General features: G+C 35.1%; 2 protein-coding genes across 2 annotated transcripts; one reads left to right on the top strand and one right to left on the bottom strand.

The window, feature by feature from the left end:
• Positions 1–3,602: 3,602 nt before the first annotated feature.
• Positions 3,603–5,375, top strand: LOC132316082 (membrane protein PM19L-like). The gene is made up of 4 exons (XM_059814590.1): positions 3,603–4,115; positions 4,250–4,427; positions 4,848–4,896; positions 5,011–5,375. The coding sequence occupies exons 1-4, from the start codon at positions 3,983–3,985 to the stop codon at positions 5,155–5,157; spliced, it is 507 nt and encodes a 168-aa protein (XP_059670573.1). The 5' UTR covers positions 3,603–3,982; the 3' UTR covers positions 5,158–5,375.
• A 405-nt stretch (positions 5,376–5,780) lies between these two features.
• Positions 5,781–11,513, bottom strand: LOC132316081 (14-3-3-like protein). Its single transcript, XM_059814589.1, has 5 exons — positions 11,356–11,513; positions 10,239–10,755; positions 10,019–10,141; positions 6,612–6,728; positions 5,781–6,096 (listed from the first exon to the last, which is right to left on the bottom strand). The coding sequence occupies exons 2-5, from the start codon at positions 10,722–10,724 to the stop codon at positions 6,037–6,039; spliced, it is 786 nt and encodes a 261-aa protein (XP_059670572.1). The 5' UTR covers positions 10,725–10,755; positions 11,356–11,513; the 3' UTR covers positions 5,781–6,036.
• Between the last annotated feature and the right edge of the window lie 831 nt (positions 11,514–12,344).

Raw genomic sequence — 12,344 nt, 5'->3', positions numbered from 1 at the left:
AAAAATTAAAAAATATATTTTACTTAAAAAATAAGATATTTATATTGAAACAAACTGAACTATATAAATTGAAGGAATATAGTTCTTAAACTGATTTTTCAAACCTATTTCTTTGTATTCCTTTAATGTAGTCCATAGAATTGGCACTTGAACCCATCTACTATGTTACATTAATAAAACCTTGAATCCATTCAATTAAAATTACATGTTTAATACTAAGTAACATTTTTGGCATTAACTGTTTGAAACTTTGACAAAAAAAATAAAAATAAAAAATAAAATTAAAGCTAAGTACTAGAAACGTTTGGTTGTTACTTTTTAGTCTGGAACAATCCATTAGAATCCAAAATCTAAAACTATTTAGTAGCTAGCAGATCTATGAATAGGAGATGTTATGAAAGTATTTACGGGACCTAAATTATCAACGGACTATTCTCGAGAAGAGAGGAGCCGTGGTGGTTCCCCCGGACAGCCCGGATCACACAAGTGAATTGAAAGTTGGATCTACATTGAATCTCACCTGAATCGTCCCATCTATCCTTGTGAGGAAAAGTTTGGTTTCAAACCCCGATTCAAACAGGAGGAGTACGCCATGCTAATGTGCCTTGGATGATCCACATTTCAGGGTCATGCGCTGATGAGCACATTGAACTTATGAGATGATAAAATATAGCAAAAGCTATACCAAGAATTGGTTCATGTAGAAATGCACGTATTGGTTCATGTAAGAATGTGCGTAGAATACCAAAGGGGGTTATTCATGTTCAAGCAAGTTTCAATAATACCATTGTGACTATTACAGATGTACGGTTGGTCCTCTGCCTATAGTTGTGGGTTTAGGGGTACAAGAAAGGGGACACTTTTTGCTGCTCAAATTGCAACAGGAAATGTTATTCGTACAGTTTCTTTATTCTTCTTCTTTAACGTCTGCAGCCTTTGGGTTACCGTCGTCCACAACGATGATCTTTCGTAATTAACATGGGATGAAATCATTATAAATGTTCCTAATAAGTTATATAGATAAGAATGTAAAAAGATAATTCAACCGCTCCTCTACATCGTAGGGCCTGCTTGTGTCGCGCTCTCCACCTAATGGGTCTTCCTTTTCAACCCAACCCTTGTATAAGGAGCGAGCCTTGTATCTTTGACGTAACGGGACGGGGAATCCCTCTAACCGACCCCTCCTTAGGGTTCAGACTTTTCAAATAACTAACATAAACTAGCGAAACACAAAGAATCAGAGACAAAGAAAGTGTGTTTGAAAATTTGACAAAAAAAAAAAAAAAAAAAAAATTAAAGCTAAGTACTAGAAAGCGTTTGGTTGTCACTTTTTAGTCTGGAACAATCCGTTAGAATCCAAAATCTAAAACTAATTAGTAGCTAGCAAAATAAATTTGCCGGTGCAACTCCCCCCCTTCACGTCCGTGATAATTAAGGACTACTCTTTGCTCCAGTACGGTCAGTACCATTTCAACACCAAATTGATGGACTAAAAGCATGTAATCTATATGATATATATTTATATATTTAATATTAATATGCGTGAAAAAATGCATGATATTGATGTGGCGTATCCTTTTGGATCAGGGCATTGGATTTTCTATCATGGATACGAGTATAGTTTAAATTAGGTCCAATTTTAAATTACATTCCATCTCAAATACAAGATCAATTGCGACTACTCTTTTATTAATATTTAATATTTACCAAAAATAACAACTACGAGTAAATAATTCTTTAAAACTACAGTAGTCATGTTTCAATTCTTCCCAGGATGCACATGTATGAATATGTTTTTTATTAAATTGATTTTTAAAATCTAGTTGAACTGTTTTTATTATTTTGATGTAATGAATAAAAACACTCAATAGAAAATAGATAAATAGATCTAAATAATTTTTTTGGTAAATATATATATTTTTTATTTTATGTAATGAATAGAATCATCACTAAATTATCTATAGGTAATAGACAAATAGATCTAAAATGGCTAGTTTGACATTAGGCCCTGATTGGTTTGTGTAGTGTAGTGTTCTGTGTTGTTATCTACAGTGTTACAGTACCCATTTTCAGAACACATGTTGTTTGACCCGCTTTGTTATGTTCTTAACAGTAGTGAAACACTTTCAGAACAAATCCAATAATTGGCCCAAAAGCTGGAACAACAATTTGGTGTTCTATGCTGTTCCAAACCCTTTTTTTTTTTTTTTTTTTTTTTTTTTATTGTAGCGGAGATAATGATAAATTTTTTTTAGGGCAAATCATTTCAGCCTCCCAATCGCCTCCGTCTTTATTCTCGTTCTCAACTCTGGAACTTGCTCTCTCTCTCTCTCTCTCCAAGTGCAAACACAAAATCTACGAGGATCAGAAGTTCAAAACCCGTCTCCGTCTGTATTCTCGTTCTCAACTCTGAACTCCCCCCGACACCCCCCCCCCCCCCCGACGCTCTCTCTCTCTCTCATTCTGTGTATGGAATAGATTCATCACTAAATTATCTATAGGTAATAGACAAATAGATCTAAAATGGCTAGTTTGACATTAGGCCCTGATTGGTTTGTATAGTGTAGTGTTCTGTGTTGTTATCTACAGTGTTACAGTACCCATTTTCAGAACACATGTTGTTTGACCCGCTTTGTTGTGTTCTCAACAGTAGTGGAACACTTTCAGAACAAATCCAATATTTGGCCCAAAAGCTGGAATAACAATTTGGTGTTCTATGTTGTTCCAAGCCCATTTTTTTTTTACTGTAGCGGAGATAATAATAAATTTTTTTCAGGGCAAATCATTTCAGCCTCCCAATCGCCTCCGTCTTTATTCTCGTTCTCAACTCTGGAACTTACTCTCTCTCTCCAAGTGCAAACACAAAATTTACGAGGATCAGAAGTTCAAAACCCGCCTCCATCTGTATTATCGTTCTCAACTCTGGACTTGCCCCCCCCCCCCCCCCTCCCTCCCTCCCTCCCTCCCTCTCTCTCGTTCTCTGCAATTGCAAACTACAAAATCTTCAGATTTGTAAAGTTGAAAACCCATATCGGCATATCATTTCAGATTGTTCAAAAAATCAAAACCCATATCTTTCAGTTTCCATCACCCGCTGTTCCAGTTTTGGTTCGCCGTTCGCAAACTTTGTAATTCTTGTTTGTATGGGTTTTGATTGTGCATGGGTTTTGTTTTAATTTTTTTTCAGATTGTGTGTATGGGTCCGCTGTTCCAGTTCTGGTTCGCCGTTCGCAAGCTTTGTAATTCTTGTTTGTATGGGTTTTGTTTGTGTGTATGGGTTTTGTTTTAATTTTTTTTAGGGCAAATCATTTCAGCCTCCCAAACGCCTCCATCTGTATTCTCGTTCTCAACTCTGCAAATCCATTTTTAGGGCAAATCATTTCAGCCTCCCAATTGCCCTAGTCTATCTCTCTTTGCAACTGCAATTCTGTGCGTATGAGTTTTGTTTTAATTTTTTTTTCTAAATCAACTAATCAAACTCTGTAATTAATTTCTTTTAATCATAAAAAAAATAATAATTTCTATTCTAAAATTCTCACTCCAAATTTTCATTTTAAACATGTTTTGTTTTCATTTCAGAACACTATATCAAAAATATTTGCTCTGTTCTAGACTAGAGCACTACATTACACAACACTTCTCAAACAGGCCCTAAATGTTGGTACCAAAACTGTTGAAGATTTGACAATTAACTCTCAAAAAAGATTTAAAAAAAAAAAATTTCAAAGCTGAGTCCCAGATAGCGGTTGGTTATGTCACTTAATAGTCTGGAACAATCCAAAATGTAAACGCACCACTGAACAAACACCTGTCTGGCTGAGCCCTCTACAAGAAACCACGTATATAATCCTCTTTAACACTTTTATTTCTTTTTTTTGAAAAAATTAAAACCCTTTTTTGATCAGCTTCAAAAAAAACCCCACTTGTCTCTCTCTCTAACATAGACATAGAAGCTAGCTTTAATAATCTTTGATCTCTGATCATGGTGGCTGGAAGGTCATGTATAAGCCGTATGGAGCCTCTCTTAGTAGTAAACTTTGTTGTGTATTTGGTCATACTGGGACTAGCTGCATGGTCTCTTGACAAATACATTAATGGCGAACAGAATCATCCTCGTGAGCTCTCTCTCTCTCTAGATCTTTAGATTATGTGTTGCCTGTTAATTCCCGTGTCTTTTCTCTCTAAAATTTTACATATATATATATATGTATATATATATATATATATAATATATATTTATGAGCAACAGATTTAGGTGGGAATGAATCAACAAGCTTCATGTTGATATATGCATTAACAGCCGGTGTGACCGGGGTATGTTCAGTTCTTGCTGGACTCATACATCTTCGAGCATGGCGCAGTGATAGTTTGGCCAGTGCAGCTTCTTCAGCACTCATCTCCTGGGCTATAACAGCCCTTGCTTTTGGGTACATATATCTATTTTCCTCCTTATATCTCTATTAAGACATGCACATACATATATATATATATATATAATTAGTTAATTACTCAATATGTATGTAATTTTAATGGACTAATTTCATACAAATCTATGTTCGCAACAATTCACACCCGATACTTATGTTATAATTGATAACATAATTGATAGCATGAAAGTGGTGCCTTGAAATTGAAAATCGAGAGGGGAAGGGAAATGTGTTTGGTAGCATAGAATTGGAGAAAAAAACTAGTTCAATTCTCCAATTCCATGCTATTGATCCGATTTCTAATATTCATGCACCAATTCGAACATAGGTGGCCTAAAACATGCGGAATTTAAACCTTCATTATCTAGAAAAGATACTCATGTTTCCAGTACTGATAAATGAATTTTGTTGGATTACTAGTCTTGTGTGCAAGGAGATCATATTGGGAGGCCACAGAGGAAAACGCTTGGTAATGATCTGTACTTAACATATTGTTGATATATTTTTTTTAGTAATATTCACAAGCTAAAAGATGGTACTAATGATTGATTAATATATACATACATATATATATATATTGCAGCAAACGTTGGAAGCATTTATCGCAATATCAACATTGAGCCAGTTCCTGTATCTTGTGATTTTGCATGCTGGTTTGTATAGCAACAGATATGGACCTTTTTATCGCGGCAATGAGGCTCAGTATGGCAGCACTAGTATAGTAGTATGACACATGAACTCCAAAAGACTGGCACTTCTGCTGTCATCTGAAAATAGATTTTAGATTTTAAACGACTATGCCTGTGTCTGTATTGTGTATATTATATATAGATTTTGCCAAGTTTTACTTACCAAACACAAAGAAATAAAATTAACCTAGTTTTTTGGTTTGTACATAAGCTATGCATGTATGCAGAACTCGAAAATGCTTCATCGGGAAGTTGCATTTTCAAGAATAAATTGCACACGCAGGTGCGTGAATTTTACTGTTATAATGGCCGGTGAACACTCAATTTTCAGGGGAAGGAAATCAGGAATGGATCTAATATTCCGACTCCTGTACTTAGAATCAAGGGGGTAAATTTTTATTCTTTTTATTTTTGCAAACAAAAAACCTTCCACCACCTTGCGACTGCAAGATAAACCTCAACCTCGGATATGTGTAATAACTCGCAAACCACACATAAACCCGAGTGCCCAGGGGAAAGTTCATCCTCAAATTTAATGAAATTGTGGAGAACATTGAAATGCATTTTGTGTTTAATAGTATTTGGATTGTGCACAAGGATCACGACACTAGAGAATTAACCCCATCAGACAATTACCTCCCAAATCCACTGTAATCACCAAACAAAGAACGGAAAATTTAAAGATATTATAAATAAAAAAGAAGAAGAAAAGAAATACTGATAAACAATAAATCACAGGTAAAGTACTATTTAAAACAATGGAGCCATTAGTATCGAGAAAACAAGCTTAAAGTCTGCAGCAACATCTTAATCTGAAGGACCTCAACAGCTCAATATCTTCAATGCAACAACCACAAACAGAATCTATATTAACGTCACTTGTGTTGAGCATGGAATGCATATCCTATGAACTCATTTTACTAGTGCGAATCTCCTGATTCGAGTTTTGAAGCTTCCTTGCTCTCATCACCACCATCCTCCTGAAACCATAAATCTACATATTAGTACCAGAAAAGCAAAACCACTTTAACTATACCCGACCTTAGGTCAGCTTCGCATACAAAAACCTTAGGCAGAACAAAAATTCCTAGTTCTGCAATCCAACACATGCAAAATTTCGAAACTTGTTTTGGTTTTTGGATTACAATACAGGAATTTAGGGTTTGCTCGACCCTAGTAGAAACTTTCCAAGTCCAATTTAGATCATTCGTCAGGTTAAGGCTCTAGACTCTGATCCAATTTCAGGTTTTAACATTAAATCAACAGGTCCACACCAAGTTGAACTAGTGGGTGGCAAGGAGAATGCTCAACATGAGAATACAGCTTTGTAGGTGTGGGTAAAAAATGAAGGGATGTGACATATCAAATTCAATATTGATTCAATCTCATGCCCATAATCATGTTTCAGCATAAAAAATAATACACGCATATCAATTATACATGTATGCACAGAGAGAGAGAGAGAGAGAGAGAGAGAGAGGGAGGAGAAGAAGACCGTGATATCAGAAGTCCACAACGTCAGATTGTCTCGGAGAAGTTGCATGATCAATGTGCTATCCTTGTATGATTCCTCACCCAATGTATCCAGCTCAGCTATTGCCTCATCAAAAGCCTGCCAAAGAAAAAAGCACCAAAAATAAACGTTGGATTTTTAAGAACATCATCGTCATCCTTGCCTTAATATCATATAAATGGGGTTTACCAGATGAATTCTCTACCATAACAAAATAAAATAGTTCAGACACAATCAGAAACATCACCCAATGTGTATTTTACCAAGGCAAGGTTCAAAAAATCTCTATTGGCCCAAGATCATGGTCTTCTCACCCAAAAGCAAAACAAACATCATTTGACTGGTATGTGCAGAAATGATAAATCAAACAGTGGAATGAACCAATTCAACAAGACCCCGACCATGTATCATAAAGAAGAGAGATTTGTCTTTAAAACTGAAAGCTTGTACTAATTATGCACCCCCGATCAAGTGGTGTTACAGTGGTTGGTGTATTTATCTGGTTTTTAATTTCCAGTAGACAATAACATGGCTACACCTGCAGGTGTTCAGTGTTTTCCTTTTATTTCATAGAATAAGGTTGTCTCTATTAATATAAAGCACTCAGGACAGGTACCTCACTTGATGAAACCACAAAGCATCATTATAAAATTTTATGTACAACTACAAAGTAAATTTGAAATGCCTGGGTTTACTTCTGACAAGATATGTTGGACACATATCACCATATGCATGTCAATATCATGTCATCTCCGACAAAAGTTCTAAACACGTGTCGAAGAGTACATGTAAGTTTTTTTTTTTTTTTTTTTTAATAACTTTATGCCACAAGAACATTAAAACCAATATATCAAATAGACTATGAATACTTTTGAGGATGAAAACAAGACCACCATGGAGAATGGCAACACTCAAGTCTCCAACCAGATAATGCCAGCAATGAAAATTTATTCATTCCAAAGTGGTAAATAACACCTTGAAATATGACATAAACCACGTAAACAATTATTACAGAATGATTTGTGTAACCAGCTTCCTGCAAACAATGGAAATTAAGAGGAAAAAAAAAAGACTTTTCTTAACTGTAGCATGCCTTCAATATTGATCTTTGTTGCCAATTAATCAAGGTAGGTATTCATACGAGTATTGAATTTTGGAAGACCAAAGATCCCAGTAGAACTACTGGTGGATATAATGATAACATTCATAAAATGATTAAAATAAGGGATTCACTTGAAATTTGGCCATTAGGTTCAAGGAAAATGTTCTTCTGATGAAAGAAGAAATTAGAAAGCAAAAAATCTTTGAAGAAGCTTTTTTTTTTTTTTTTTAGGTAAGTAAAAGCTTTGAAGAAAATGCACAAAGGGAAAAAAAAAAAAAAAAATGAAAAAGAAAAAAAAAAACCTGAGATTCCAACTTCATTTCAAAATATCACAACAATAAAAATATGAAAAAGGACCATTGGAGGGAAAAGAAAAAGGGTCATTAATATGCATACTCATAACTCCAGTAAAATGGTGGAGTCAAAGGAGAAGGGCGAGAAGCTCCCTCATAAAAAACCACCAAAGCTTAAACTTTAAAACCTAAGAGAACCATTATACTACACATTACAAAAAGAAAAATGGGGCCTTGATTAAAGATATTAAGAACCTAATTGAGGCTCCTCAGAAGGAAATTAGGATCTAACCATCAAGTTAATTCAGTAATTACCAATAATCACAACCTATTTGGTCCAAAAGAAACCTTCACAGCCACTTACTAGCACTAGGATCCTACAAATAAAAGGAGCAGTAACAAAACCTTTTAAAAGACTGGAACAAGGTAGAAAGAAAATCCACAGTTTATTCCCCTTGATCAAAAAGATATATCTGAAATGTTTCAAATTAATTAGCAACTTAACACTTAGAAACATAGTCATAAAGTACATGGAATTGCATGCTTAGAAGACCAGAATTCAATCTAGTATTCCAATTTAACCCAGAAGATCAAGAAACATCTTTCCAATGTGTAGTAGAAGAAACTCTGATCTCCATAAGATATGCTATTCCAAAATCAAGCGTGATAACAACCCGGATCACTTTATTTGCTTTCTTCTCTCACCCACTTAACTACAAATCATAATTTAAAAAAGCATTTGCATTCTCTTGGTTCCGTTCCCTTGTAAATGACACCTTACCCTGATTCCCATCCAATGACCTTAAAATGTTTCAGACCCTCCTATATTTAAGATAAAGGCAACAAATGTGGACTCATGCATACTTTATAACCCTACCACGAAACAGTAATAACAACCACCCAGAAAAACAACTCTCAAAGAGAAAAAGAAAGAAAAATACCAATATATATCCACCCAATCCCACGGACATTTCCCCGCCCAATTTGGAGGCTGCTTCCCTCATATCTCCTAGCCAAAGGGCCTTACCTAGTCTATAGAAAGAGGGTACCTCTGCAAGCCTTCAATTCTTAGTCTAACGCCTTCTTGAGCCAATGAAGGTTCATCTATTGTTTATGATAAAGTCGTCACTTCTAAATTTTCATTCTGCAGCAATAAAAAATATATATTTTCCTCCTTCAATTTTAACAAAAATTATGAGAAAAACTTTTGCTGCTCCATAGCCAAAATCTTTCAAACAGCATGCATAATAGTATCTTGTCAGCAATAAGAATTGAACCCTTAACTACCCTTCCTTTTTAAGATGTAATGTCAAAAAATTTTCACTCTACTACAAAGGCTTTGGTTCAAAACCTAAATCTTCATTGCTATAAACCTTGACCTCCAGTTATAGAGTATTGTTTGCTCACTGAGCTATAGTTACTTTAGGAAGTTGAACCCTTTTGTAGACATCATTGGGTTTTGCCACCAAACAAGATCATCAATGGAAGAGAACCACATATTCTTCAATAAAAGGCAGAGGTAGCATATAATGCTGAAGAAACAATGTAGTATAATTTGGGCAGTAGTTAGATGTCATTATATGACAGTGAACAACTCCTCCCAGTTTAACAAGAAAAAGTATTTTATGCAACAGAAGAAATTGATAGATCAAACTTGTAAGAAGGATCTCCAATCAAGAACACAAGGACCTTCAAAGAACAAGTCATCCGAAACAATTGAACGCGGGCAAGGGGTTGAGACAGGCTGCTCTCCCCATTGCTTTTTACTCCTGTCAGTGAATATTTTTCTTAAGTAGATTGAGAAAGGTTGAAATTGTCCAATTTTGTAAACATTCACATTTGATGGTTACCTTCTTTTTTCCCCATCCCATAGTATTTTCCAGCAAACAGAACATAAAGCAGACTCAAACATACATAAATAAGTGGATTATCCATAAAGCTGCAGTAGAAAACAATGAATAACAAATAAATAGTACTAGTTAAGTAAGGAATACCTGTTTCGCAAGACTGCAAGCACGATCAGGTGAGTTAAGGATTTCATAGTAGAAAACAGAGAAGTTAAGTGCAAGTCCAAGTCTTATTGGGTGGGTGGAAGCTAGATCAGCCAAAGCGATATCCTTCATCAAAGAAAACACAAACAAGCAGATTCTATCAATATCAATATAAACATGTTCATAAGAGCAAAAGTGCCATAATTGGACAATGATCACCAACCTGAGCAGACTTGTAAGACACCAAGGTGCTCTCAGCAGCTTCCTTCCTCTCGGGCCCGGTCTTAAACTCAGCCAGGTACCTGTTATAATCACCCTTCATCTTAAGGTAAAACACCTTGGACTCGGCAGATGAGGCCGAGGGAACAAGATGCCCATCAAGAAGGCTCAGAATTCCTTCACAGATCTTGCTGAGTTCCAACTCAATCTTACTCCTATATTCCTTAATAATGGCAACATGATCCTCATTTCCGCGGCCCTCTTCCTTCTGCTCAATGGAAGAGATAATCCTCCAAGAAGCCCTCCTTGCCCCAATCACATTCTTGTAAGCAACAGAAAGGAGGTTCCTTTCCTCCACAGTCAGCTCCTCAACATCCACCGTCTTCGCCACTTTCTCCATGAACTCAACCATTTCCTCATATCGTTCGGCCTGTTCGGACAATTTGGCCATGTAAACATTCTCCTCCCGTGATGGTTCAGCCGGCGACATCCTTGATATAGTAGAAAACTAATAACTAATTCTGCAAAGTAATTGAAAGTAGGTCAATCTATCAGAAACATGATCTAAACATCATAAAATGCTTATAGATATGAAGTGCATAAAATTCTCTAAGTCCCCCCCCCCCCCCCCCCCCCCCCCCCAAAAAAAAAAAAAAATTTGCTCCAATTGAACTTCTAAAGACTAACTTAAATAGTTGTAATCAGAACTATTGACCAAATGAATCTATCAGAAACATGATCCAAACATAATAAAATGCTCCAATTGAACTTCCAAACCCAAAAGAAAAGAATTTTTTTTTCTCTTGACTAACTTAAATAGTTGTAATCAGAACTATTGACTAAATGATTCTAGCTTTAATGGATCACTGTATTATTCAATATTTTTGGGCAAAGCTGAGTATAATAAACAAGAAACATTCTATATCTATAAGAGTCAATACTTCAAATTCATCTATAATTCCGGTATATTCATTCACATACTGATAGCAACTGATAAAAGCGAAATATAGCTAAAAAATTAGCAGATCGAAACAGAAATAGCGTAAATGAACATAGAATATTAAAGATCTAAACCCTAACCCTACTATGAAAAAAAAAGAAAGAAAAAAGGACGAGCATACCTTTCTCAAAATAGAGACTCTCTCTCTAGAAGGGAAAATTGGAATGGAGAAGGAGAGGGAGGGGGGTCTTGAAATAATTGGGGTCTGTTACGGAGCCTCCAATGGGAACGCGGGAGGTGGTAGGTGGGCGGAGATTGACATGTAGCGCCACGTTGGCGCTGACGGTCAAAGCTTTCAATTGTCGGTACTTTTAAGATAGACATCAGTAATTATTTTCGGCATTGTTTCGTGATTTGCGTAGGAGAGGAGGATAAGAACATTATCGTGACACGCCTCTGATAAGCAACTAAAGAATAGCGTAGCACGAAACCAAAAGTGGTGTTTATTTTCCAAAACGTATTCCAGAAAGGGGCGATATTTAGGTTGTGTGAGCCCTACACCATTCAATGTCACAATCATGCTCAATGAAAAATAAAAGGGCTACAATCATAAAAAATTTATTTTATTTTTTAAAAGTATTATATAAATTTTTTAATTATAAAATAATTTTTTGAATTAACAAAAATTATCACGTTAATTCCTTTCTGCTATAGATCGTTTATTAAACTGAAATATTACAAATTACAAATGTTATTTTGCTCAGAAAAATTATGCAACTGCTGTACATGATACGTTCATATTAATTTTAGACGAAAACTAACGGAGGGAGGTAATATGATAGATTTTTTAAAACATTAAGGGGGTAATATGATAGTTTTTTTAGTAGGGTGGATTAGTTGGTAGCTTTCCGAAACAAGAGGGAGTTTTATTATTTTAACCCAAATAAAAAAGAATAATGCAATTTAAATATAAAAGTCATTTATTTTAAATTTTTTTTAGGGAAACTTGCACTTCACTTTTTTTTCTTTTTTTTAACGTTTGCACTCGATTTTTCTTTAAAATAAATGACAAAAAAGTCCACAAATTAATTAATGCAACATCTCTTATTTTATTATACCATAACTACCCTTTACACTATAATATATATATATATATATATATATATAGTA

This window comes from Cornus florida, unplaced genomic scaffold (assembly GCF_030987335.1).
Source record: "Cornus florida cultivar Cherokee Brave unplaced genomic scaffold, ASM3098733v1 CherokeeBrave_3.0.0_Hap2_Chr07, whole genome shotgun sequence".
Lineage (NCBI taxonomy): Eukaryota > Viridiplantae > Streptophyta > Magnoliopsida > Cornales > Cornaceae > Cornus > Cornus florida.
This window is presented reverse-complemented; position numbering and strand designations above follow the sequence as displayed.

Coding starts and splice junctions, on each gene's coding strand:
- LOC132316082 (XM_059814590.1), top strand. CDS start 3,983: ATGGTGGCTGGAAGGTCATGTATAAGCCGTATGGAGCCTCTCTTAGTA. Junction 4,116..4,249: donor TGGCGAACAGAATCATCCTC/GTGAGCTCTCTC, acceptor TATGAGCAACAG/ATTTAGGTGGGAATGAATCA. Junction 4,897..5,010: donor GCCACAGAGGAAAACGCTTG/GTAATGATCTGT, acceptor TATATATTGCAG/CAAACGTTGGAAGCATTTAT.
- LOC132316081 (XM_059814589.1), bottom strand. CDS start 10,724: ATGTCGCCGGCTGAACCATCACGGGAGGAGAATGTTTACATGGCCAAA. Junction 10,142..10,238: donor TGTCTTACAAGTCTGCTCAG/GTTGGTGATCAT, acceptor TCTTTGATGAAG/GATATCGCTTTGGCTGATCT. Junction 6,729..10,018: donor CTTGCAGTCTTGCGAAACAG/GTATTCCTTACT, acceptor TTTCTTTGGCAG/GCTTTTGATGAGGCAATAGC.